Source organism: Neomonachus schauinslandi, chromosome 1, assembly GCF_002201575.2.
Source record: "Neomonachus schauinslandi chromosome 1, ASM220157v2, whole genome shotgun sequence".
Lineage (NCBI taxonomy): Eukaryota > Metazoa > Chordata > Mammalia > Carnivora > Phocidae > Neomonachus > Neomonachus schauinslandi.
In genome coordinates, this window is record NC_058403.1 from 213,036,626 (window position 1) to 213,063,016 (window position 26,391).

The following is a 26,391-nucleotide window of genomic DNA, read 5'->3' on the forward strand; positions in this document are numbered from 1 at the left end:
GCCTCCCAGCCCACTGGTGACATGGGCCATGCCTTCCCCATGTGGCCAGCGACCCCTGCCCTCCCACCAGCCACACTCATCTCCCCACTGGAGGCCCCACGTGCTCCCCACGTACCCTCCCTGACACCTGTCTGCCCCCGAAGACAGAGGCAGGTGTGGACCCGGTCCTTCCTCCCCAGCTCCCCAGGCTCAGCCGCCTGGGGCAGAGTGGGTCTGAGCCTTACACACGTACCCCCAGGTAGAGTCGGGGGCACACAGCAGGTGCTCAATGAAGACGGACGGAATGAATAGTTAATGAAAACTATGTAAACCCTGCGACTCAGGAAAACAAAACCGCTGTCCTCACAGCACCGTTCCAACTCCGCAGTCCCACGTCCACGCAGAGCTGTGCCCCACCACACAGAGCAGGAACTCGGTCTCCCCAGCGCCAACTTGTGCTACCCCTCCCCAGGGACACAAGCGCATGGGGCCCCCCTCCTGGGCACCCGCGCGTTCGCCACCCTCACGACGGCGTGGCCCAGCACCAGTCCGGGGCAAGCAGGGCCAGCGGGCCAAGGCGTGCGCCACCAGAGCCCCCGGGCTCTGCGGCCTGGCTGGGGACCCTCAGTGCGCAGTGCGGAGCACCCGGTCTCGGGATGGTCTTGGAGGAGTCGATGCGTCTCTGCGTCTCCGTCGGCCCCATGCGGCCTAGTGGAGTGGCCCTGGAGACACGCCTTCTCTCCCACAGAGGACAGCTTGGTGACCACCACCGCAGGTGGCAGGGCTGGGGGGGCGACCTTCGCAGGCGCTCACTAAGGGCTGCACCTTTTTGACTAGGTGAAAACTATCCAGGGGAGACTATTCCATGACCTGGGAAAACCACGTGGGACTCCACATCTCCATGTCCAGCAGCGTCCTGGCCGTGGCCGCGCTGAGTGCTGGGGCGAGCCCAGCCGCCGGCCAGCTAGCTCTTCACACCACGTCCACGGACCCGCGACAGGCTGCCAGGCTTCCTTCGACTCTCACACGCCGCGGATGGGGACCCGGCCCCGCCCGGCCGCCGTGGGCTCGCTCCCACACCTCGGCGCAGCCGACCCTGCCGGCCGGGGCCACAGCACGGAGGAGACGAGGGCCAAGCGGCAGCTCTCAAAAGCTGTGTTTAATTATAAGACTCAAACAGGAGCGAGCGGAGACTGCACGCGGAAACCCCAGGAACGAACACCCGCCTTCGAACGCCCCGACGCTTGTCAAACACGGAAAACGGAGAGATTCTGGCTCCTACGCTAACGTACACAATGGCTTCGAGGGACGTGCGGGTCGACGTGGGGACGGTCCGCTCAGACCCTGCACCCCGGTCTGGCCTCCCCATCGGGTGGCTCCCTGGGGCCGGCTGGTCTCCCTCCCGGGTCACCTGCTGTTTTAAGAGACACGCAAACAGGTGGAAGACGTCTTTTTTTTTTTGGAATAAACATCATTCCTCCTTAGAGCAGCATGGCTAACAAAGGCTGTGAGTGAGTCTGTCTGGCGCTGGTATTTTTTGGAATGGATCATGGTTGACCCCGTGCCTGCTGTCTACAACTGAGCAGCGGACAGACGGGGGACAGAGCTGGGCCGCGTGGCCGGGGGGTCTGTTCCTTCGCGTCACGTCAGTGGACACAGCTTTCTGGGCTTGAGGCTGGAGGCTGTGTGGACCAGCGCGTGCCACGGTGTGGGGGCCGCCGCCCCGCGGCCAGTCCTGCTGTGGCATTCCCGTCGTGACGTTCGCAGAGCCCTGTCAGTGAGGTAGAAGACAAAATGCCAATTCCAGAATATTCTCCACATTCTAGAAGCTCCCGGGTGGTTTAAATAAAAAGTGCGCTCGCCTGGCCGGTGTTGTTCCTAGAGGCCGGGCTGGGGTGGGGTTGGGAGCGTGCAGATGTCACGAGGCGGGTGGGGGCACCCCCCAGACCCTCTAACCCGAAAGAACGGAGCTGACGGGAAAGACACAGCCCCGTGGACGGGGCGCCCAGCTGCCCCGACGAGGGCCGTCCCAGAGACTCAGACCCAAGAGGCGACACCACCCGAGTTCCACAAGTCGTGGCCGTTTATTAGCAGGCGGCGAAGCTGGACCACAGATGCGGGCGGCCCGGGCGGACGGAAGAGGCTCCTGCGCGGCCCCCGCCGACCCCGGCCAGCCGGCGGCACGCACACCAGCCGGACTGCACTACGGGGCTCTGCCGACCGGCGTCTGGCCCAGCGCGGCGCGGGCGACAACCTGAGGGAAGCGGCAGCGTGGTAAGCACCAGATGTGGGCGATCTGTAGCCGTGGGCGGGCGGAGGTGGCGCTTCCTGCCCTTGCCAAGGAAACACCGAGTTGACAGGCAGGACCGTGGAGCTGGGCGCTCGCGTGACGCGGATGGTGACGTCGTGGGCCGGAGCGGGGCAGGGGCTCGCGGCAGCCACGCGAGCTGGGAGCGGGGCTGGAGAGGGTCCAGGCTGCAGCTGGGCTTGGCTCGAGGAGGAAGAGCGGGGACATCGGCCAGACCGGAGCACCAAGTTGGGGGGGCCGGGCAGGTCCAGTCTCGGGGTCTCTCGGCGTGGCGGGGCAGCAGCGAGGGCCCGAGAGTCTGCGCCACCTCCTAGGCCGAGGCGCCTACCAGGCTCGTGGGCTCGGGGGTGGGGCCTGCGGGGCTCGCGGGCTCCTGGGGGGGGGGCTCCGGCCCCCGTCTCCTCGGGCGCAGACACTTCCGGGGGCTGCTCCGTGGGCGGGGGGCACTTGGCCAGTCCTTCGCCTGGAGACGACTGGGGGAGGCCGGTGTCGGAGTCCTTCCGAGGCTGCGGGTCCTCGGCTGCAGATGGCGCCCAAGGAGACTGAGGTAGGTCCTTCTGTAAGAAAGACCGCAGTCAGGTGTGGGGCGGGTCGGGAAAGCCTGGGGGGCAGCCTGGGGCAGGAGGGCAGAGGAGTCAGCGTCCCTGGAGGGTCCAGCTCCAGGCCCAGGAGCCACCTTCCCTCGGGACCACCTACGACCACCAGCAGGCGGGCCACGGGATGGCCACCCGAGGCAGAAACCCTGGCTCTGACGTGTCTGGCTCGTTCCCCACCTCCTGAACCTTCCAGAACTAAGCTACCTGCTCTGTGGCAAAGCCAGCGCTCACTGGGACTGAGACCCTTTGAGGACAGTAGGCAGTGAAGCCGGGGTGCTTCCCCGAGGGTCCGGGGGAGGGCGAAAAGCCCCATCACCGGGTTACATCGTCTGGTTAATTAATGGGGTGCCCTGGAGCCCCACTCCGTTCAGCGTCTCTAGGCCGGGATGGAGAGGATGCGTGTTTCAACTTCCAAAACACGCTCAACAGGCTCCGCCCTGGGGGCCGCGGGTCACGCTCGGGAGATGCCTAGGGCCCTTCGGAGCTCCCGCCACGGAGGGGCTGCTCCCCGTGATTCACTGACAGGCAGCGGGAGGAGGTCAGAACAGCCTGGGGCGCGGACACACAAGACCTCGTGCTTTCACATCAAACGCACGATGCTACGGAAAGAGGGGCCTCCAGCCCCCTCCTCTTCTGGTGCAAAAACCGGCAGCACCAAGATGAGCGCCGTGAGCCCACCCTGGAGAGGAGCTCCGGGGCCCCGAGCTTGGCGCTGCGTCCCTGACGGTGGGAACAGCCGGAAGCCAAGGTCCAATCCGATGGGGTGTTACTGCCCCTTGGGACTGGCACTGTGCTCAAGCCACACCCGGAGGGACAGAGCCACAGGGACGTGACAGCAAAGCAAACCTCGTGGGGATGGGGAAACACTGACCACGGGACAGAGGCTGTGGGGTTTAGTCGTGAAACCGGGAGGTTTTACTCAACTGTAATTCTAGTTAGGGCTTATTGGGTTATTAATGCTCGCAGACAGTCATAGCAAACTGGTATTCACCGCAAAGCCGCTGCCCGTCCAGAACATGCCCAGCTCCCTGCGCCAGAGCGCCAGGGCGCAGCTTGTCATCAGCGTGCAGGGCACCAGGTAGAGGAGAGCGGGCTGGCCGCGCTGCATCAGGGCCAGCGCCATGAACGTCACCAGGAGGCCGATGCCGTAGGCTGCGGAGAGACGGGCCGCGCGTCACCCCAGCTGACGGCCCCGCACCCCCGCCGTGGGCACGCCGGAGCGGGACCGAGGAGCACCCGGGACCGGGGAGGCAGAGCGCCGGACAGGGGCACACGGGGAGGGCTGCTCGCGCACGGACCGGCCGGCTTCCTCCGGACGCACGCTCCCGCCCGGCCGCGCTGGGACGGGCAGGAGGCCGGCGGGGGCGACAGCGGGGCGGCGGCGAGGCCCAGGCTCTGGACCCAGAGAGGCCGCTAGACGAAGGCCTGTGACCGCGCCTGACTGTCCCGTTCTCTAGGCCTTCAGGTAGAAAGAGAATGCTGCACGCAAGCAACGTATGCACAAAATCAGGAAATCCAAACTTCGGTGAGCGGCCCGTGGGGGTACAGAAGGGCATTTCCGCTCTCGTGAAACAGCCGGGGAGGCGGTGAGGGGTGAGGGGGCCGGCTCTCTGTCCGGCACGAACACGGCGTGTGGGCTCCCCCACAACACAGCGGCTCCCCATCCTGACCGCGACCTCAGGGACCTCAGGAAGGAGCTACGAGAAAACAAACCTTCACGGCTGGTCTCTAGCACCTACTTCCACCCGCGGCTCCTGTCTGGTCCTCACCTGGCGCTCCGGGGGGAGAGCGCTGTTGGCACTTAGCCCACGTCCTAAAGAAGTGGTTCAACAGAAGCCAACTACGGAGGAATAAAGGCGTCTGCTGCCGATAAGAGGTGTGCACTTTCGACGGCAAGGAACTACAGAAACCACCTGACAAACGGGGTCGCACACAGAACCCCCACAGCGGCACTTCAAGGACCATCGTGAGGACGCAAAGCCAAAGGGGAGGTCCAGGGATGGCGAGGGGGACGAGGGGGCGTGCCCGCACCTGCAGGAGCCAGGGCGGGAAGGGGCAGGCGGTGCCGACCCCGAAGTGCACCTGGAAGGTCAGCCTGGGTCGCCCTGGGGCCTCCCCTCTGCCGGGCCTGGCTGCCCCCCCCACGCACGACGAGGGGGTCAGAACGCCTCCCGCCTGGTGGGGGGGAGCACGCGTGCACACCGACAGGCGGCATCGGGTGAGCTCGCGGCTCCTCCTGGAGGGCTGGCCAGAGGCGGGCAATCCAACCGCTTTGCAAAACGTTAAAAGCAATCGGGGCCCCACAGAAAAGGTCACTTCTGCGTGAATGGCTTTGGTAATCAGAGAAACAAGCAGGAGACGAAGACAGAAGAGGAAAGAAAAAGAATACGAGGAAGGACACGCGACCTCGAGAGTCGTGGGGACGCAAGAGGAAGGGCGCAAGGCGAGCCCGCTTCCGGGTCCGGGCTCGAGGGCGCTTACCCACGGTGCAGGCCACGAAGTAGACCCTGGACGACTGCACCTGGATGTCGAATCTGTGGCAATATGCCACGAGCAGGCCTGCGGGGAGAAGGGGCGTGGGCCGGGTGCCGTGAGAGCCTACGCCATCCCTGCTCCTCCAGACGGCCGGCCCACCGGCCAGCGGCCAGGCGCAGACCCCTCGGTGCGGAGGAGGGCCCAGCACAAGTGCCGCCACGAGCAACACGGGAGCCCGGGGGGCCGCCCGCCCCCGCCTGCTCCACTCCGGCTGCACCTGCCGGCCGCCCTGGCCGGACACTCCCCGGGAACCCACCCTGGCGTGGCACGCCCCCGTACCTGGCACCAGGATGTCCCCGAAGCCCAGCAGGGAGAAGGGCCGGTCACACAGGGCCAGCGGCGAGGCGTTCAGTCTGGGCACCTTCAGGACCATGGGGAGCTGGGGGGCGAGGGGGCAGCAGGCTCCAGGACCGCCTGAGCCCCCCTTCCCCCGGCAGCGCCCCGGCCACGGGCCCGCTACGTACCTTCTCGTGGGTGGCCGAGTCCGAGGGCCCGGTCGCCACCTCCACCATGATGCTGTTCCCGCTCTAACAAAGGGGGGACCGCGTCAGAGAGGAAGGAGCGCGGGGCGGGGGGTGCGGCAGCGGGGCGCGGGCGGGGCGCCCACCTTGGTCAGGAAGGGCGTGATGAACACAAAGAAGACGTCGTAGACGAACAGCACCAGCAGCAGCAGCGTGCAGGCCTGGGGAGGCGAGGTCCTGATGGCCGGCGAGGTGCCGGCAGGCACACAGACCCCAGCACGCGTCCCACCCCTCACGCCCCTCACGAGGCTCAGAGGTACCACTGGGACAGAGCCGCAAGGGGACATCTGCGCAAACCCAGTCCCGCCCCCGGCACCACGAGGTCAGGCTCGCGAGGTTTCTGGGGGACGGAAAAGCCGGGAGGTGTGGGGCTCGGGCGACACGCTGTGCGACCGGTCGCCGTGGATGTGGGGTGCCGAGCCCGTCACGGCTCCCCGCATGCTCCTCCTTGGGGACGACGGCCTGGGGCCTCGGCTGGGGGCCGCCGACTGCACCTGCCTGCCCATGTGAGCATCCCCCGCCCCCCCCCTCCCCCCGGGCAGGGTTCCGGGCCTCCTCATGGCCCGGGGGTCAGTGGCGTGGCTGCCATGCTGGGAGGCGGGTCTCAGCGGCCCCTTAAGCCCTGTCACCGGGCAGGCGGCGGGAGAGACCGAGGCACAAAGACCACGCTGCCCACAGAGGGCAGGGACGCCCGAGCACAGGCGGGTGAGGGCAGGCCTGAGCCGCTCGAGGCACGCGGCGGACACGGAGGAGGCCCTCAGGATGCCGCAGCCCACGGCCCCACGTCCTGGGGCTCTCACCTTAAAAGTGGGGAGGCGGATGGTTTTCAACATGTACAGGCAGAAGGCGACGCCCAGCGCGTCCTGAAGGATCCAGGCCCACCTGGAAGGCAGAGCGGCGGTCACCCGCTGGGGCAGGGGCTCTGCCGGTCGCTCCTTCCTCCGCTGCCGAGTTTCCCGAGCTGTCCCCGCCCAGCCCGACCCCGTCATGCTGTGACGCCCCGGGCGCGGGCCCCGAGGAGGGCGGGCAGGGCCCCTCGCTGCGCTGGGCACAGGTGGGGCAGCGACCGCCAACCCCGACACCGCACACACATCATGGGGCGGGCACGGGGGCGTCGTGCAGCTACCACACTCAAATCTCTCTTCAAAACTATTTTTTACACAATTTAGAAAACTCAAACTGTTGCCCAGCCAGGTTCCACACCCCACCTCTCGGCCCGGGAGACGGGGGCTCAGGGACGGACAGGCAGAGGGGACGCAGAGGCAAACGTGTGACCCCGGCACCACCAGGGAGCCGCCACCGCAGGGCCACGTGCGCCGCGTGCAGCCTCGCCCCTGCCCACACCCAGGTCACCCTCGTGGAACCAGGACGAAAGCCTCTCCCGGGCGGGGCGGCCGCGAAGAACAAAGAGAAGGTTCGCAGGTGGCCAGTGGGCGCCCGGACGCGGGGGGAACAGGGCCTGTTCTAATTTTACAGAACGGAGCAAGTCTTCTGGCTTGAGTCTAACTGTGAGAGCTCGCGTTCTCTTTGTGTACAAAGGACTCAAAATATTTTCACGTTTTCCTTCTGCCAATTAAATCTGTCGGGGCTCCAAGCGGCAGCGCGGCCAAGAGCGGCTGACTGCCTCACAAGAGGCTCAGAGGGAGCGCCAGATGGTGTCAGAGGGGCTGGGCGGCGGCGGGGGGGCCTGCAGTCTCCAGGCCTCCTGCACCGGGGCACCGGGCCCCGCCGAGGCGCCTGGAGGGCCCGCGCTCGGGGCACCTGGGGCCAGGAGGGCGGGCGGCTCGTGTCCAGATCCCGATCGCCACCGCTCACGTGGCAGCCGGACAAACGCGGTAACACCGAATGCGGGCGGCAGCACCTGGCCGCCACACAGCCCACACTCGCAGCCTCGGGGGGGCGAGGCCCAGGGAGCGTCTGAGGACGCCTGCAGAGGGGGTGGCACTCACTGGTCCTCGTTCCGGAAGATCCCCCACACCACGCTGACGGCCAGGCAGAGCAGGGCGAGGAGCAGCATGCTGACCCGAGGGCGCTTGCGGAAGTAGGGCAGGCTGTTGTCGGGGACCCTGGGGGCGGGGTGGCCGTCAGGGGCGGCCGGCTCCTCGCCGCCACCAGCACCCAGGGGGTCACCTCACCCCCTGCCCCACTCCCCTGCCTTGCCCCCTCTTCCACTCCACGTTCCCTATTAACATCTGTCTTCACGCCTTATGGCGTTTCCAGAAGGGAGGTCCCCCAGGGTAGAGCAGAGCGGAGCCGGGGTGGGCACTCAGGCGTGGGCACACCTCAGCCAGCGCCCTGCCCGCAGGAGCCCACCGCCCCGCCTGCTGCAGGCTCCTGACCTCTGACCCTGGACAGCAGCCTGAAAAGGCCTCACCCCACGAGCTGAGCTTTCTGAGCACCCATCCGTCTTCGTCTAAACCTTTCGGCGGTGGGCCGCCGAAGGTGAGCCCCCCGCCCCCGCCCAGGCCTGGACTAGCAACACCTGCGCCCACATGGCCCTGCCCTGCCACCCCTGCCCGGGACCGACAGGCACCCACACTGGCCCCACTGGGCCTGAGCTGGAACGGGATGCGGGGAGAGGGAGGCCGGAGAACCACCACCCACGTCCCTGCTCTGCCCTGCTCCTGAGGCCGGGAGCCCCTGCCAGCGCTGAGCGAGTGTGGGATGCCTGCCCACGCCATGCCAGACTGGGGCCACGGGACAGGGAGGGCGTCCTTGGCACCGTCCAAGCAGAGCTCGGAGCTTCAGGAACCAGGAGACGGGAGGCCAACGGAGTTGGGGCGAGCAGAGCGTGGGTGCCAGGCCGGGCAGGGGCCGCCCACGGGGGCCTACCTGCATCTGCCAAATGGCAGCCTCTGGACCAATGGTGACAGACAGCTGTAGAGGCCCGTGGAGGAGGACAGGCAGAAAATCCCGATGATCACATAGACTGCGGGGTGGGGCAGGCATTGAGGGGCAGGGGCCGCCTGGGGCCCCCCGCCCCCCCGCCCCCAAGAAGGGCTCCGTGGGGCTGTGATGCCACCTGCCCCTCAGGGTGGCCAGCACCCGGTGGATGGGAGGGACGGCTCCCGGCCCAAGGCCCCCTCCTCTGGGCTGGGGATGGCGGCCTCCGTTCACCCCACAACCAAGCAGCTTCTCCGGGGGGACTGGGGCCCGGGCTTCGGTTTCCCCGGGCGCCCCGGGGACGCACCGAGCTGGTCATAGAAGTAGTAGAGCAGCACCAGCATGGAGCAGCACATCACCACAAAGACACAGATCATGACGGGGCTCACGTCCACGGCCTCGTCCTCCTGCTTCTCGGGCCCGTCATCCCGCTTGTGTTTCATGTACCTTCTATGGAGGCACAGACGGGGCTGGGGGACGCCCTGCCGGCTGGCACAGCGCCCAGGGGCCCCGGGACGGGGAGGGGGACAGGCAGGGCCAAGGGGCACCCTCTCCAGGCCCACTGCATGTCCTTGTCACGTTGTCCACAAGAGCACCAGGCCGACCCCAGGGACCTCACGAGACCGTGCAGTGAGGAGCCACAAGGTGCGCCCCCAGCCCCGAGAGCCACAGCCACTCTGATGGAGAGTGACGGGACCCCCTCGTCCAGCGCTGGGACCACCCATGGACCCCATCCAGCACGGACCACGTCACAGGCTTCCCTGGGCACTCACTTCTTCACGTCCCGGCTCCCGGCCCAGTAGCCCCCGAGGGCGACGGTACCGACGGCCATGATGAAGATGATGACCATGTTGTAGTCTAGCATGGGCTCGTTGGGGGCATATAGCGCTGCCCTCACCGCTTGGCCAAAACTCTGCCTCAGAAAACGCACCAGAGCTCAAGGTTGGGGCCGCCGTCCCCTGTCCCCAAGCCCACCCCAGAGAGCCGAGGCCCAGGGAGAGCCTGTCTTGGGGGGACCCCCGGAGCCCATGCTTCACCCACCGCTCCCACCCCAAAGAAATCAACTCTGGCAGAACAAGCTTCCCACGAGGTCAGCTGAGGGGCCCATGCACATGTGGACACAAGCCCTAAACCAGGACACGCGTGTGCACGCACAGAACGGGGCACGTCGCCTGGGAAGCGTCTGGCTGGGTGGGGAGAGCCGTGGAAGCTGCAGTTAGGATGGAAACGTGCAGACGCTTCCACAAAGACTGAACGTGCCTGTTCTGCTTGTGTCTGGAAGCTCGCCGGCTCCCGAACCAACTCCCCAAACCGTGGGTGAACGCGGGCCTCTGGTCAGACAGGCCAGACGTGGGCAGGGTCGGCCAGCCTGGGAGCCAGTGCCCAGCAGCTGCGTGGCGGAGAGGCCCTGGGCGCCCTGACCTCTGGGGCCGGTTCTCCGTTCCCGCTGCTCAGTGGCACCACCATGCTTTCCCGCGGAGCTGGTGACGAGTGTGGCAAGAACCACCCACCCGCCAGCCCCCAGTGGGCGGCCCCGCTCCTGGGTCCCCGCCCACCAGGTACTTACGGCCCTGGACCAGGTGCAGACTGGAGGGAGCAGGAGGCCCTACCTTGAAGATGTCCAGCATGTCTTTGTGGCTGAGCAGGGCCACGGGAATCCCAATCTCGTCATACTGTGTCTTGTTGCCTCCTGGGGGGACCTGGGGGCCAAGAGGAGGGGGTGCGGGAACGATGAGACGGCTTACCAAGGCCCACCCAGGGTGAGAGACAGGCCCGCAGAGCCAGCCCTCTTGGGGGGGGAGCGGAGATGGGGTTTGTGTGTGTGGTGTGTGTCTGCCTGTCTCTCCCCGCTGGGGGAGGAAAAGCTCTCCCTTCACTTTTAAGCCTTGGGGTCAGGTCGCTCAGGTGCCAATCTACCCTGGGATGCCACCTGCCCCTCAGGAGGCACCCCCAGAGCTCTGCCCCAAGGCCTTATAGGAGGACAACCCTACAGAACCCCCAGGGCTGCTCTGGGACACGGCCCCTCCAAGAGGATGCGTCCACAGCCACGGTCAGCCAACTCCTGGGGCCCTACCAGCATCTCCTTGCTGACGATGAGCAGCCCGCGGGCCCCGCCGCCCTGCGCCAGCCGCACTTTCTCATAGAAGGTGCAGTTTCCCCGGGCCACCAGCGGGATCTGGTTGCTGAAGCCTTTGGCGGGGAGGTCGGGTGCAGAGCAGAGCACGGAGGCGGTCCAGTCCCGCAGCTGCAGGAGAGACTGGGGAGGGTGGCGCTTACACCAGCCGGTCTAGGAAAGTCAACGGAGGGACGGGGGGCACACGCGCGCGCACATTCACACGCCCCTGCGTGCGCACACATTCACACCCATCCACGCGCGCATTTACACGCCTCTCCACACACACATTCACACGCCCCTGCACGCGCACATTCACATGCCCCTCTGCACACATTCACACGCCCCTGCACGTGCACACATTCACATGCCCCTCCACACACATTCACACGCCCCTGCGCACGCACACATTCACACGCCCCTCCACACACATTCACACGCCCCTGCGCACGCACATTCACACGCCCCTCCACACACACATTCACACACCCCTGCGCGCGCACACATTCACACGGCCCTCCGCACACACATTCACACGGCCCTCCGCACACACATTCACACGCCCCTCCACACACATTCACACACCCGAGCGCGTGCACATTCACACGTCCCTGCACACGCACACATTCACACGCCTCTCCACACACACATTCACACGCCCCTGCACACGCACACATTCACACACCCCTGCATTCGCACACATTCACACGCCCCTCCACACACATTCACACGCCCCTCCACGCGCGCACATTCACACGCCCCTCCACGCGTACACATGTACGAGCATACACATACACACACCCAAGTGCAAGGCAAACAGGAGGGACAGAGGCGGGTGAGTGCTCAGAGGAGGCCGGTTGGGAGACCCTCCCTGCCTCCACGGCAGGTGGGAGCGGTGGCCTGAGGGTGAGAATCACCCACCCACCATGCCACGTGCGGCCAGTCCTCACTCCTCAGGACCCCTCTGCCAGCCAGCCCCGGTCCAGCGTGTGGGGGCTTGGCCAGTGCCCCTGGCGGGGGCCATTCCTCAACAACATCTTTTGTTGGACATCTTTTGTTTCTGACCAAGGAAACCAAGGCCCAGAGAGGCCATCTGAGATCCCAGCAGCCCCTGGAGTGTGACCCCCACATTGGTTTCACAGCTGAGGCCCTTCCTCTGTCCTCCAGCAGACTCCCTGCAAGATGAGACGTCTAACAGCCCCTCCAGGGACTAGGCTGGGGAGCAGAGGGGTGGCAGTCAGAGGACAGACCTGACCCCAAGTCCAGAGGGGGCACCCCAGAGCACCTCCAGGCCTGCCAGGCCCGCAAGGAAAGACCCCAGTGGGAAGACCCTCATGAGGAAGGGCCCCAGCGGGCACTCACCGCTTTGCCAAGGTCATGTGGCAGGTGGGCCCACTGTGGGTTGTAGAGAATGCAGTAGTCTTTGCCTTTGGGGCCCCCTGCCTCGGAGACCACGTGCACCATGCCGTACTCACAGGCCACCTGCAGCAACAAGGCAGCGGTCAGAGAGCTCGGCAGAAGCAGCTGGGTCTGAGCCAAACAAGGACACCCCCCGCCCAGGGTTTGGGCTGGTTTCCACCCTCCTACAGGACAGATGGGACACCAGCAGACATCTTATGGTGGAGAAAACAAGGCAGGGCAGCCAGGACAGGAACGTCTTCCCCAGGGAGACCCGGGTGCTGACTGCGCCGTCAGGCCCCCCCCCCCCTTGCTCCCACGGCAGGGACAGCACCACCTCATAGGGCCCTCGCGGGATGGACGGCACAGGGAGAATGAAAACCCTGTGGCTCTGTCACGAGGAGGACACGGTGAGCCCGCAGATCCAGCCCCAGGCCTGGGTGCTGGCTCGAGGCCAGGAACACAGGGCAAGGCCTGCCAGGCCTGGAAACTTCCTTGGCCCTGACCCGCAGGCTCCTGGAAAGACTACCTATTGGCCACTAACTGCTGAGGCCAGCCGGCTCCGTGTGCCACACCTCACTTTCCAGGGGAACCTCGGAGCCTTGGTCACATGACTGGCCCCTGCCAGGCACAGACCAGTGGGATCCCAGTGGGGACCGACCGCCGGTTCGGAGGCGTGGCAGGAAGTGGGCGGTCTGCAGGGCGGGCGGCTCTGGGGCTGGGAACTGTGAGACTTCACAACAGAGAAAGAGTCATGCAGACACCAACAGGGCACGGACAGCTCTCTCCCCAGGACCCCGAGCCAGCGAAGCCTGTCTCCCCACCCAGCCCCGGCTTCCCGGAAGGAGGAAGGGGCAGCTAGAGCGTCATGGTCCCCCACAGGGCAGCTGGCTGCTCAGGAAGGGCCACACCCAGAGGGTCAGGAGGACCCAGCAAGCTTTGTCTGATTTCAAAGCGAGGCACAGGGGCAGGACCCACAGTTCTCGAAACACTGGATAACCCTCAAGGACAGTGGGATGGCTGGGGGCCTGGGACAGAGGGGCTGACTCTCATCTTTTCTGTTGAACACCAGCTTAATCTCCGTGAAAAACCGTTGTTTCATACAAAGGTGTCCCCACTCCCTGCTCACCCACATCTCCTGCCTGAACCACTGCACCCCTCCCTAGAGCTGCTGCCCGGCTGGCTGGCGGACCGGAGTGCAGGGGGCCCTCTCCCACCTCCTCCCCTACCCTGGGCTCGGGCTGGGGCAAAGGGCCCCCCCAAGCACAGCCTTCGTCCTCGGATTTCGTCAACAGCGGGTCACACAGCATTTGGGGCCCAGGTCTTGGTGGCTCTGCCCCTAGGCAGGCTCACCCCAAGTCTGAGTAGCTCCCGGGGGCCTGCTGAGGGAGGGAGGTCTCAGGAGAGAAGTCCGGTGCTAGGAGCCGAGGGGGTCAGTCCAGCCACCACTCCCCCAGGGGGCCCTGCACACCTGGCCCGGAAGCCTGCTCTGCGCACCTTGGGCTCCTGGGGCCCATGTAGCTTGTGCTCTCCTTAGGCTGCAAAGGCCCAAGACTAAGATGGGAAACCCCCTCCTTGGAACCCCAAGAATCTGCCAAGGAGCCAAACAGCTAGAGCTGCTTGCCTGACACAGATGCCTGATAGGGTCCAGCCAGCACCGTAAGACGCATGCCTCGCCGTGGGGGCAGAGCGTGCAGCTGACTGGGCCGAGGGTCCTGATGGATCGCGGCCCCCGACACCAGGCCTGGGGCAGTGACCGGCTTCCGTTCAGCCAGACCGTCGGTGGAAGCTCAGCAAGGCCCCAGCCACTCCAGGAGCTTCTCACCCCACCCTGGTCACGCTGCTGTGGCGGCAGCATGGAGACCCCAAGGCATCCCAACCCTGTGGCTGGCAGGCCGACAGGGGCACGGGGTGCGCGCCCTCGTCCTCTCCAGGGTCCCCGACCACCGCTCTTCCAGCGGGCACCTTTGATCTGACGCCGTGGCCTGTTGCCTCGAGGGAGGCATTGAACGCCTCGTGCACTGCTGGGGGTGCGCAGGGAAGCCATGCTTATGCACTGAGCTCCCAGAACCCAGGTTTGCGAGGGCAGGGCCGGACGCTGCCCGAGGCCAACCAGGGGTCTTGGAGCACCTCACAAAGGCCGCGCTTCCGCCACCTGCCCTGGCCAACCTCCAGGCACCTCACGTGTCACCTCACTCCCTCCACCAGAGGCAGCATTAGGAGTCCTCTCTTCCGTTCTCCCCACCAGACTGCCCCCCAAGGGCACCTCTCAACCTGGCCCTAAGTGCTCTACCTGGCTGTACACCCCTTCCAAAGGGTCACCCCATGCTCAGAACCCCTGGCGCCTCCTTACCATGGGCCATTGTGGGGAACAGAGGATCGCTCAACCCAGAGGCCTCGTGCAGCCCACCTCCTGTGCTTCTAAATAAAGTTTTATTGGAACACAGCTGCCCCATTCCTGTATGCAGGGCCTCTGGCTGCTCTCAGGACTCCTACAGAGCTGCGTGGTTGCGACAGAGACCACGTGGCCCAGAAAGCCAGAAATACTCACTGTCTGGCCCTTTTCAGGACACTGCTGACCCCTGTTCTGTGGGATCCAGGTTGTAGGGGAAGTGTCGTTTGTGTAAAATGGGAATGCACAGAAGCTGCTTCTCTTTAAAAAGGTCATTTGAGAGCACAGAAGCCCACCTCATGGACCCCTCTCCCCACAGTCTGCACAACCGGCTTCCCATTAGGAAATCAGCCTGTTCTTATGTCAAATGCCAGAGTATGGTTTCCTCCCCCGCAGAGTTAAAGGGATCAGAAGTTCTTCAAAAGGACCCAGTGCTATTCAGTCTAGCATGGCCCATCCCAATCTGGAGAGCCAGAAATCACTGGGACTACCAGACAGGCCACCTTCTGACACATCACAATCGCCAAGCAGGTTCAGGCACTTCTAGGGAAACCATGCTTCGGGGAGACCATGCAGGCATTCCACATCAGGCAATTTAAGAAAAGCTAATGAATCCAGGCTGGAAGCAGTCGTCCTTCTAAGACTTGGTAAGTTCTAGAAGAGGGTGGAGAAAATAAGAATCCAGGAAGCTTGGAAAGAGATGTTGAGGCAGAGGACGGGCAGGGACAGGTGGAGGAGTTGGGAGGCGGCAGGTGTTAGAGGGGCAGAGGGGACAGGTGGAGGAGGAGCAGAGGGGACAGGTAGAGGAGGGGGAGAGGTGGAGGAGGGGCAGAGGGGACAGGTGAAGGAGTGGAGAAGGGAGGAAAGGGGTGGGAGGGCACTAACGTGACTTCAGATCTGCTGAGTGACAGCCTCCACCACTGCCTTTATGTGCACATCTTGTAGCCACTGGGGAGACCCGTATATTTGGGGTCCCTCTCCCAGGGTCACAAAATGGTAGCAAATGAATTCAGGGCTGCCCACAAGCAGCGTCCCAGCCAGTGGAAAGCTAGTCTTATTCTCAGGCACTGGGACCCAAACTTCCACAAAGAACCACACCCACCCACCACAATGCCGTCTGTCCTATCTCAGGGCAGACAGACACACGGGCCCGGGCTCTGTTCTGGGAAGAACCAGCTAAAGTGCTCTCATCACATGCTCTGACACCGTCCTCTGCTTGCACACAGGACAAAGTTCAAAACCCTCAGCCTGCCCAGGAGCATCATGAGCCTTCCACCACCTGCCTTCGATCTGCCCAGCCCAGCCCAGGGAGGCCACAGATTGGCCTGCCCTTTACCCTCTTCCTGGGAGCCACTCCTGCTGCCCCCTCCCTGTGTCCTTCAGCTGAAGGGGCAACCCCAGCTCCCTTCAAGTGCACCTGAGGGCCTCCTTTGGGGTGTCATCTTTCTCAGGGTGTAAGCATTATACCACCCTGCATTACTAGCCAGAATGGACTCCTCACCTGCTCAAAATAAGTCATCAGCTCTCACACCTTCACCCCTGTTCAAGCTGCTCATCACCCGCAACACCCTCCCTCTGCCTTCAAGACCTGGCAAACTCCTGTTCATCCTTCAGAACACCCCTGAAGTGCCCCTGCTTCCACAAAGCCTTCCCAGGCAAACTGGGTCACTCCCTCCATGGTGCTCCTGCTACCCTGTGTCCACTTCTCATTTTGCTCTCATTCAAAATGTCCCTGCCCTTGACTTGCTTAGACTGCTGAGGAAAATGAGGGAGTAGGGTTGGGGGAGGTATGGAGGCTCGGCCAAGAGCTGGGGAAGGGGCAGCCCAGGGAACTTCTCCGGGGGTGGGGGGACGGAAAAACAACTAAGTTGAGACCAGAAAGATGACCAGGGGCATTCCAGGGACACGGGGAAGACCAGAGAGCAGAGTGCCTTCAGCAGACTAGAAAAGGAGGGGAAGCTTCCCAAGCAGCCAAACCACAGAGACCTCCCACATGCACTGGACGCCACGGGAAGGCTCTCATCTGGACGCAACAAGACCTGACACACTTTCAAACACATCACTCCTGCTGTGTCGGGAACAGACTGGGGATGTGGGAGAGCACCAGCCACCAGAGGCTACAGTAGAGAGGTGGGGGGCTGGGGTGGGCAGGTCAAGGTGAATGGCTGCGTTCGCAGGGCTTAACGTTAGGGACACCGTTCCCAGAGCTGCATGACACAGGGAAGAGGCAGGGAGGGCCTGCAAATAAAAAACGCACTCATGATAATGTAGGTACATCAGCCGGCTGGTGGCAGACCCCCCACTAGCCCCGGAGACCCTTAACTTTAAGTGCCCAAGAATGAGCACGCTGCACATAAACCACCCCATGTGCATCACCTCGCTGAGTCCTCACTGTACTCTTCCTTTTGCAGATGAGCCACTGCCACCCAAAGGGGGGACCTCCCTTGCCCAAGGTCACCGGACAGAATATGGGGCGGCGATTCGGCCCCACTTCCAGGGATGGGCTCCTGGCCGCTCCCCGAGGCCGCCAGGCGCTGGGCGCCGTGCTGGACGGCTTACCGCAACCACGCAGGTGGGCGCTAACATCGCGCGAAAGGGGAAACTGAGGCTCGCAAATGGGCAGCCGCCTGGCCAAGACCACGCAGCCAGGCAGGGGCGTCCCCGGCGGCGGTTGGACACCTCGAAACGGAGCAGGGCCTGGGGAGGTAGGGGGACTCCCCAACTCCAGACCCAGACGCAACTGCGTGACGCTGCAGCTGGGGAGGGCTACAAGGCGGGAAAGACAGAGTGGCCGGGGACAGGCCCGCAAGGTCACGGCCCGGCTCCCGGCCCGGAAGCCACCCGCGCGGGGGGCGCGCAAACCCGAGGCTGGCCCCCAGGCCAGGTCGGGCGGGGCTTGCGCTGGGCCCGGGGCAGAGGGGCCGGGTGCCGCAGCCGGCGGGGCCGGCGGGGCCGACGCAGCCTCACCTGGGCCGCGAGGAGGAGGAAGGCCGCCGCGACCCGCGCCAGCGCCGCCGCCGCCGCCGCCATATCCGCCGGTCCGAGCCGCAGGCGTCGCCAGATGTTTCCCAGCAACGCCCCGGCGCGCCCGGGCGCGCCTGCGCCGTGTGAGCTCTGCGCCTGCGCGCGGGGGAAGGGTCAAAGGGCGCGCGGCGGCGCCTGCGCAGAGCGGCGCGGTGCGGCAAGATGGCGGTGAGCGCGCGGCGGGGCCGGCAGGGCGGGCGGCGTGGGACCCGGCCGCGCTCTACGCCTCACGCGCTCTGCTTCCCCTGCAGGACAAAGAGAAGAAGAAAAAAGAGAGCATCTTGGACTTGTCTAAGTACATCGACAAGACGATTCGGGTGAAGTTTCAGGGAGGCCGCGAAGGTGAGACCCCGCTGCCCGCACCCCGTAAGCGGTTTAGGGTGAGCGACGGCGGAGGAGAGGATGGTGGCGGATGCCTGGGCGCCGCCTTGAGCGCTTTGCTCGGGGAACTCGAGCCAGCCTCCTAACTCCGCCGAGGGGTTCGGAGCTGTGCCTCGCGTTGCGCACGCGGGGAAACCGAGGCACGGGAAGGGGTCCGAACAACCCAGAGCCACTTGGTGCAGCCGGGCCTGGGATTCCCGACTTGCCTGCTGTGCGCTCCTCTCCCCGAGTCCTTCCCGGACAGCTGTCCCAGCTGGTCACTGATGCCCCTACACCCGGGCTCCTTGGGCTCCGCACCCGTGACTTTGGGGCCAGATTGTTCTCGGTTGCGAGGGCCGTCCGGGGCGCTCGGGGCTGCTGAGCAGCAACCCTGGATGCCCCTAGATGCCAGGAGCATCCCTGAGTTTTGACAACCCAACCGGGCCTCTCCGCGGTTGAGACCGCTGCCCTGCAGTCGGCCTCTTAAGTGTGGACCAGACGGACCTGTTAAACACAGATGGACTCTCCTCGTGCGCGGTTCAGCCCCTCCAGGCTCCGCGCCGTCGGAGGGGAAAGGACAGCCTTGTGTGTCTCTGAGGAGCGCGTGGAGCCCTCAGCTACCACAGGGCTGTGAAGTGTCTCTGCCTCAGTGCTCGTATGAGCTCTGACTCGTCACCGGTGTTGAAGTAGAAAACGGTGTGAGTTTTATAGACCTTGGTGGCTTTTTCAGCTAATCCCGAGTCAGACAGCATCCCACGTAGACGGAAGGGAGCTCCCGGAGCCATACGGACCGGGAGGTTTTTATAGGCAGGAGGCTGCAGGAACAGGCAGAGTGGATCGTTTGCGGCATGGTCACCCTCCTTGGGGGGGTGGTGGAGGTGTATCAGGAAGATCAGCTCTCTAGTGCCTGCCGGAAATTCCACATCGATTGGTTGAGATTGCGGTTCTGGGAGAGCTGAAGCTGCAGTGTTGGTTTGGCAGCATGGGCTTGGCACAGGTGACTCCGTTTGGGGCCTGGGGTTAACTCCAGAGTCATTTTCCTGCTCTCAGCTCAAGGTTCTTGCTCCGGGAAGCCTTCCCCGACCCGCCACTGTGGGCCACGCCCCTTTGGCGTAAGCTCCTAGTACCGTCTGTCATGGTTCCCCGTTTTATGCAGGTAAACAGGACACTGACCCCTGCATCTTCCCCTGAAACGTGGTGAGGAGAGGGCAGGAACGAGGCCCGGTGTTGCTCATGCTTATAGGCAGCGTGGCCTGGGCGTGGCGGCCGCCCTCAGCCTAGGCTCTGGGGTCAGAGCCCCAGCTCTTTGGCACACTGCCTGTGGGACTTTGGGCAGCTCACCTTCCGTAGGGCTCTGTTTCTTCATTTCTTCACTCCGCCGACCTCACCGGGCCTTGAGGGCTACAGGGTTGGAGGCATGCTTAGCATGGTTCCTGACACCAGCAAGCCCTCGAGCAACATTTCATTTCTTCAGCTGCCTCTTTGCTCTTCAGTGTGTTTCCTGAGACAGCGATCCCGAGCTGCGGGTGATTGGGTGGCACTGGTGTGGTTAAGAGTGTGGTGCCTGCAAGTGTAGGTGGCTGGCAGCAGTGAGAATTCAAACCTGAACGGATGTTTGCTCTGTCTGCACCGCGCCGGCTCTCGGACACGAGAACGAGACGCAGCTCTTGTTCCTCAGGGTGCTTGTATGGGCCTTCTATGCTGCATAGCAAGTTGCCGCCGCTTTAGCAGCTTGAACAACACGAATTTACTGTCGTGTGGCGTCTGTAAGGAAGGAGTCTGGGTGTCTGGGGCTCCAGGTCTCACAGGTTGCAGTAAAGGAGCGTCTAGGAGCCTGTTGTCTCAGGCCCAGGGCCTTCCTCCCGCCCTGCTGGTTGTTGGCAGAATTCAGTTCCCTGTGGCTGTAGGACTGGGGTCCCCGTGTCCTGCTGCAGGTGTCCAGGGACTCACGGCTCTTAGAGGCTGCCTGCCAGCCTGTCCCCAGCATGGCAGTTTGCTCCCTCGGGGCCAGCAGGAAAATCCTTCCCATGCTTCCAGTTTCTTCTTTTACAAAATTCCTATTCCCTTAACAGCTTATCTGATCAGGTCAGGCCCACCAAGCATAGTCTCTCTTTAGGGGAGCTGAAAGTGCAGTGCGCTGGTTCTGGGACCTTAATCACATCTACAGATTCCTTCGTCTTCCTCGTCCTATAACCCACTTACAGGAATGACGTCCCATCATATTCACAGGTCCCCTCCCACAGGTGGTCACTGGGGTGGGGGACATTGGCTCGCACCCCACTGGGGAGGACAGACCCACAGGTGCCCACTGCTCGTAACCCCATCGGGTGTCCTCGTGACCTTTGTTTTGCGGGGCGGGGGACGGATGCAAGCAGGGAGAGAGGAAGCCACAGAGCCAGGGGCTCCAGCCCAGCAAGTCAGGCTGGCAGACGTTTTCCCAAAGGGCCAGACGGGGTGTTTTCAGATTTGTCGGCCAGACCGTCTCTGTTGCAGCTGTCACGTCTGCCCCTGGAGCAGGAAAACAGCCACAGACCACGCGTCAGCAAGTGACCGCGGCTGTGAGCCGGCCAAGCCACTCAGAGAAGTGCCTCTGCTGGTTTTGGCCCACGGGCCATAGTTTGCAGACCGCACCCTACACCAGTGGGGCTGCCGGTCACGTCCAGCCCCGTTCTCGGTGCAGACCCTACAGCTGCAGTGACTCGGGGGGATGCCTGCTTCCACCAGCTGTGCCTGGGACGGGGAGGCCCGAGCAGCTGCGGGGGGTGCTTTCAGGGCGCATCACACGGCAGCGCCGGTCGGTGCTCCGCTCCTTTCCGTGTGGGCGTATGCCATGGCTCGTGAGCTGGGCACAGTTTTTAACAATTCCAAATATTTGAAAAAATGAGACGATTATTGCACGTTTCTGTACCCGTAAGTAAAGTTTTATCGTGGCACAGCCTCACCTGAGTGTCTCCGTGTCCTCTGGCTGCCTCGCCCCAGGAAGGCAGCGCGGAGTAGTTGCTGTGGAGACCACGGGGCCCACACAGTTGAAACGTGCACCAGCTGGCCCTTTGCAGGAGACGTTTGCGACCACGTTGTGGTAGGGGTGGTTTGGGGTCGTCCTCATGGCTCCCCTCCTGGAGCCCCTCCCTCACTTCCCCCCCGGTGCCCCTTCTCTCCCATCCCTGCAGAGGCTGCTCCCCACATCTGCACCTTTTGGGGGTGAGCCTGTCTCTGTGCACCTGTCCCCAGAACAACCGCTTATCTAACGCCTTTCCGTTTCTCTCCTCGGTGGTTCCTCCAAGCCAGCGGCATCCTGAAAGGGTTCGACCCACTGCTCAATCTCGTGCTTGACGGCACCGTGGAGTACATGAGAGGTGAGCACGGCCGTGGGGCTCGGAAGCTCCTTGCTGGGCCTTTTTTACTGCCCCAAACCCACCGAGCTGCCCCTGTGTGATGGACACGGTGCTTGTGAACCAGATAGCTGGTCTCCCTCGTCTCCTGCTGTCCCCACGTGGACCCTCTGCTGCTAACAGAGGGTCCTGGTCCCTGTCACCCCAAGTCCCCAGAGCCTGCGCAGCAACGTACAGTGCTTGGGCCGGCACCTGCCCATCTGCTGACACGATCTGCAGCTCAGTCTGCCTGAGGCATTCAGGGGACACCCAGACCTGGGAGGGAGGCAGGGTCCTGGCTCTCGGGGACTCTCTTTGTTACTCTGGTGACAAATTCACAGGGCCACCAAAGAGGTCTCTTGGTGGGGGAAGCATGGTCACGGCTGAATGGCCGGTGCCGCCAGGCCTCTTGCTTTGCCCTCAGTTTCTTCTCTCCTGTCTGGGTCCGCCCAGACGCCCTGCTTGGCCACCCATGCTGGGATCCCAGCCCGGCCCCCTTGGCCAGATGATTTCTTCCTTTGTGCAAGGACAGCCCCACCACATGGGCCCGTAGGGAAAACCCCAGAAGTGGAAGCACGCCAGGCCACGTGGCCCCGGGAGCCTGCTCCTCCCAGGGCAGCCTCACCTGTGGTAGGGTCAGTGCCATCTTGTCTCAGCCCCAGAACAGCCCCCTCGTGGGTTCCGGGAGGGGTCAGGCCCAGGACAGTGGTTACTCTGCACGATCTTGTGCCCCAGACCTGGTCTCTGGCGCACGGGACCGCCTGGCCTCCCCCCAGCATACTGCAAAAGTGGTCAAGGTTTTCAGCCTCCGTCACTTCCGTGGGGGCCTCTCATCCCACCCTTAACCGCCAGTGGACCTGCCCCACGGCGCTTTGAGATTTTTGCAGGAGCTGGGAGTCCCAGACTGATTTTTCTTCCAGCTGCTCATCCTAATGTGGTCTCAGGAGCTCTGCTGGCTCAGGTGCCAGGGTCCCCAGTTAGTGTCAGGCCCCAGCATCCCCCACGCCGTGCTTTCCTTGTAGAAGAAGGGCACGCGTGGACCGCTGTCGCCAGAGCTCCTCCGGGCCCCCGTGGTCCGTGGGTCGCCTCAGAGACAAGGGCCCCATGTCTGGGCTTTGGGAGTAGGGCGAGGCCCTTGGCCTGTCACCCAAGCTGGCAGTGCCCTTTGATTTGGGTCCTTAGAGCCACACGCCCTCCCCACCACATTGGCACGCCGTGTCCCCTGGGGTCTGGGAGCCACCTGGGGGCCGTCTCACTCCTGCCCCTCCCTCTTGCTCCGCAGACCCCGATGACCAGTACAAGCTCACAGAGGACACGCGTCAGCTGGGCCTGGTGGTGTGCAGGGGCACCTCCGTGGTGCTTATCTGCCCGCAGGACGGCATGGAGGCCATCCCCAACCCCTTCATCCAGCAGCAGGATGCCTAGTGGCCGGAGGCTCGGGCCTCGGCCGCTGGAGGACTCGGAGCTGCCCTCCCCCGCATCACGTGCCACCGCAGGAACGGAACTCTCCTTTTTATATAGGTTGTTTTGTTTTCTTAATAAAACTGCAAACCTCAAGTGTCCTGGAGCCCCAGAATCCTGCTTTTAGCCTTGGTTTTCTGGCAGAACCTGCTCCCAGGGATTGGGTTTGGCCCGCCAGAGTTTGTCAAGGGCCAGCCACGGCGTGTGCTGGGACCCGGGGGTGCTCAGAGATGCCTGGGGCCCGGGCCGTCTGCGCCAGGGCACAGGGAGGGTGAGGCTGGAGCGCCGTGGCAGGTATGGACCCCCCCCCAGGCCAGCCTGTGATTCTGGGAGGGTAGACGGGCCACACGCGTCAGCGGGAAGGCCCCAGCGGCCCGTCCCTGCTTCCGCTTTGTCCTTTCAGTGCCCCCTGACGCTAGCCAGCAGGCTCCCCTAAAACCAGGACCTCCTGGGTCCACACAAGAACAAAGCAGCCAGATCTTCATCTGGGCTGGGCCCTGCGGCTTCTCTCCTCCCCTCAGTCCCACCCCAGTGGCCCCCTGAGGGTCCTGCAGACCCCCCCCCTCCCTGGCCATCTGCACACCATCCTCAGGGGTGCCCGTCCGTGTCCTGTCCTCAAACTGATCAGAAAAGGTTTTCCCTGACCTTTGTTCTCTAAATTCCACGTACTTGTTAGGACCCCCACGACCCCCACGGGACTCCCTACGGGAGCAGGCTTATCTGCCTCATTTGTCACCTAGGAGGGCGGAGAGGATCTGTGGCCCCTAACCCCTTCACTGCCAGTGGGGGACGTGCCGGAGGCCGGCAGCAGGCGGGACCAGGGCTCAGAACCGGGGCCAGGTGGGCGCATGTGCTATCTGCCGGGCATTGCCACGCAAAGAAACTGAAGCCAGCCGGCTTCCAGCTTATCACGGGGATCTGGGTTCGTGGCTGTGGGCAGCATTCGCTGGTGGGGCTGCGAATTCGTTATCAGCCACGTGGCCAACCCCTACGCACGCTCCTCATCCCCCTGTCCTGCTTTCCCTGCTGCCTGGCCCTGCCTCCACCAGCTCCCTTATCAGAGGCCTCATCCCGGAGCCAAATCCTCAGCAGCTGAGCTGGGCAGGTGGGGAGGAGGGGACGGCCACGGGGCTAGCTGCAGGCGGCAGCCCTCGGGGAAGGCTGTGACCTAGAATCAGCATCCAGTCCCTGGTGCCCATTTGACAGTCGGGGGTCTGGACTCAGCCAGGGAGGCCATGTCGGGGAGGGGCCGAGCCCCCGGGCACTGGGGCGTCTGCTCACTCACACACCGAGCCTGCCCGGTCTGAGGCCAAGGCACAAAGCCTGATGCTGAGACCTTGGGGTCACAACTGAGTTGGCCCAGAAGCCTTGACCCTAAGGTGGGGGGGCGTGCAGCAAGATGTTAGAGGCCAATGAGACCTCATTAGAGCCCTGGGGGCAGCCGGGGGCCAAAATAGGGCAGCCTGGCTTCCAGTCCCTAGCTTCTCTTGCAGACCAAGTGAGGCTTGGCCCTGGTAGCCCCCTGCCCCACTGTTGTACACCCCTGAGCTCTGGACTGCTCCCCGTCCTCCCCATCCCCTCAGCAAGCAGGTGAGGGCAAAAGCTGCCCTCTGCAGCCATGAAGTGTGGGGCTCAAGTCTCCTCCCTCCGTGGCTGCGTGGCTTAGAGGACGTGTCCCCACCTCTCCGAGGTCCCACTCCTTCTCAAGTTCAAGGAATAACATCACATAGTGACTCTGAGGCCAGGCGCTGGGTCACAGCCATGTGGGGAGTTGGTAAAGAGCACAAAGCTTTGTGTTCACGTCTGAAAATGAGAACAGAATGCTCTGGGGCCCTCAAAAGAGGGAGACCTCGGCCCTGGGGGCTCAGGCAGAACTCCCCAGAAAGGGGGATAAAATGGGCCTATCCCACTTAACCACATCTGCCCTAGAGAGTCCGTTTGACCTGGTTTGTAAAAGACTGGAAATAACCTAGCTGCCCATTACCAGGGGATCTGCAACATAAACTCAGTTTCCTCCGGCCAAGTGAGAAGCAACTTTGTGCAAAGAGGAAAATCTCTCCACGCGGGGGTCGATGAAATGGAGCCACACATTCTCCCCAGCAAGAGGGGGAGTCCGCACCCCTCAGAACCCTGACACTTGCTTTGAGGATCAGGATATGGTGGAAGGAGCTTTGCAGCGTCCACCTCCCCGCCGCGACGTGCACCACAATGGAAGGAAGCTGGGCCCGCTGACCGCAGGCCGACGGCCAGCACCGCCCGCCGCGGCCCTGTGTGGGTCTCACACTCCCGGCCCAGGCGCCCTACGGGAGTGGGAGGCCCCCCGAGTCAGCCCAGGTGACGGCAGCAGAAGAACTTGCAGCCAACCACAGTCACGAGGAAAAGCAGTCGGATGCCACTGAGCTCGGGGGTGTTGGTGACGCGGCGACAGGCCTCCGAGACTCGCTGACGGTGACCAGAGCTACGCACACCGATTCCTGTGCTCTGACCCCATTTACTCAAGACAATAGTGGTTAAGAAGGCCTCGTGTCTCTGTGCTTTTAAATGCATAGAGAAAGGTCTGGAAGGATCGTGCCGACCTGGAAGCGAAGATGGTGCTTGAGGGGGGTATTAGCCTCTTGTTAATGTTTTAACGTCTCACAAGGAGAGATTGAATATTTAATATTATATTGAAATTTTAATATTTCACGAGGAGCCTGGGGAAGAGAAGGCCAGGAGCGGCGAGACGCAGGGGGAGACGTGGGGAGACAGCAGAGGCAGAGCGGGCGGGGGGACGGAATGAGGGCAAGACAGCCTGGCAGGCGACACTGGATCCCATCCTCCCGCCCTCTGGCCCGGGTATAAGTCCCCGGCCGCCCGCCCGCCCAGCCAGCCAGCCGGCCAGCTGGCGTCATGCCCCGGGGAGGTTTCCCCCTCACCCCTGCCCGGATCCCGCCCTTTGAGCTCCCGGGCCGCAGCCTGCACCGGCCTCGGCACACGGGGCGGGCGCTGCCGCCGCCGGACCAGGGGCTGGCCCTGCTCCATGTGCACACGGTCACCACGGCCCACGGCTTCCGGGTGCTGGCCGAGAGGCCTCGGGTGTTGTCGGCCAAGGTCCCGCTCTGGGAGACGGTGTCGGTGGCCCCAGCCCACGCGGAGGGAGGGCCAGGCCCCGGCGGGAGCCCAGAGCAGCCGGGGGTCCCCAGGACACCGCCCCACGGCGGATTCTGGAGGCTTCCGAAGGTGGACAGGATCCTGACGTTGCTCACGGTCAGCCCCGCCCCAGCTGCCTGATGCACCAGCTTGGTAGCGGATGGGCCAACGCACGCCTCCTGGTTGGCGCGGGCCTCCCCCAGACGCTGTCATTACCCCGCTTCCCAAGGAGGACGCTGAGGCCCCCGTGGTGGGCCGCCTCCAGCACCCTCTCCCCGACCCGTTCTGTGCTCTAACGCCGCCGAGGCCTGTCACGGAGGC

General features: G+C 64.0%; 2 protein-coding genes across 4 annotated transcripts; one reads left to right on the forward strand and one right to left on the reverse strand.

Moving 5' to 3' along the window:
* Positions 1 to 1,418: 1,418 nt before the first annotated feature.
* Positions 1,419 to 17,789, reverse strand: SPPL2B (signal peptide peptidase like 2B). 3 transcript variants are annotated; one of them, XM_021705021.1, is made up of 15 exons: positions 17,693 to 17,789; positions 12,298 to 12,417; positions 10,897 to 11,079; positions 10,433 to 10,522; positions 9,596 to 9,735; positions 9,130 to 9,272; positions 8,772 to 8,868; positions 7,889 to 8,005; positions 6,740 to 6,821; positions 6,026 to 6,100; positions 5,883 to 5,945; positions 5,698 to 5,797; positions 5,365 to 5,442; positions 3,875 to 4,035; positions 1,419 to 2,844 (listed from the first exon to the last, which is right to left on the reverse strand). In XM_021705021.1, the coding sequence occupies exons 1-15, from the start codon at positions 17,753 to 17,755 to the stop codon at positions 2,017 to 2,019; spliced, it is 2,340 nt and encodes a 779-aa protein (XP_021560696.1). In that variant the 5' UTR covers positions 17,756 to 17,789; the 3' UTR covers positions 1,419 to 2,016. The 3 variants fall into 3 exon arrangements, with proteins under 3 accessions (XP_021560696.1, XP_021560697.1, XP_021560698.1); XM_021705023.2 differs by lacking the exon at positions 1,419 to 2,844 and having other exon boundaries at positions 3,741 to 4,035; XM_021705022.1 differs by lacking the exons at positions 12,298 to 12,417; positions 17,693 to 17,789 and having other exon boundaries at positions 10,897 to 11,232.
* A 90-nt stretch (positions 17,790 to 17,879) lies between these two features.
* Positions 17,880 to 23,037, forward strand: LSM7 (LSM7 homolog, U6 small nuclear RNA and mRNA degradation associated). The gene is made up of 4 exons (XM_021705326.1): positions 17,880 to 17,917; positions 18,001 to 18,091; positions 21,394 to 21,465; positions 22,763 to 23,037. Exons 1-4 carry the CDS (start codon positions 17,912 to 17,914, stop codon positions 22,903 to 22,905), a joined length of 312 nt encoding a protein of 103 aa, XP_021561001.1. The 5' UTR covers positions 17,880 to 17,911; the 3' UTR covers positions 22,906 to 23,037.
* Positions 23,038 to 26,391: the final 3,354 nt, after the last annotated feature.

Excerpts from the sequence above, each read along its gene's own strand:
- SPPL2B (XM_021705021.1), bottom strand. The coding sequence starts at position 17,755 with ATGGCGGCGGCGGCGGCGGCGCTGGCGCGGGTCGCGGCGGCCTTCCTC. Across the intron at positions 6,101-6,739 it reads TCCGCCTCCCCACTTTTAAG|GCCTGCACGCTGCTGCTGCT; the intron begins GTGAGAGCCCCA and ends TCGCCTCCCCAG. Across the intron at positions 5,798-5,882 it reads ACTCGGCCACCCACGAGAAG|CTCCCCATGGTCCTGAAGGT; the intron begins GTACGTAGCGGG and ends CTCGCCCCCCAG.
- LSM7 (XM_021705326.1), top strand. Across the intron at positions 18,092-21,393 it reads GTTTCAGGGAGGCCGCGAAG|CCAGCGGCATCCTGAAAGGG; the intron begins GTGAGACCCCGC and ends GGTTCCTCCAAG. Across the intron at positions 21,466-22,762 it reads CACCGTGGAGTACATGAGAG|ACCCCGATGACCAGTACAAG; the intron begins GTGAGCACGGCC and ends CTTGCTCCGCAG.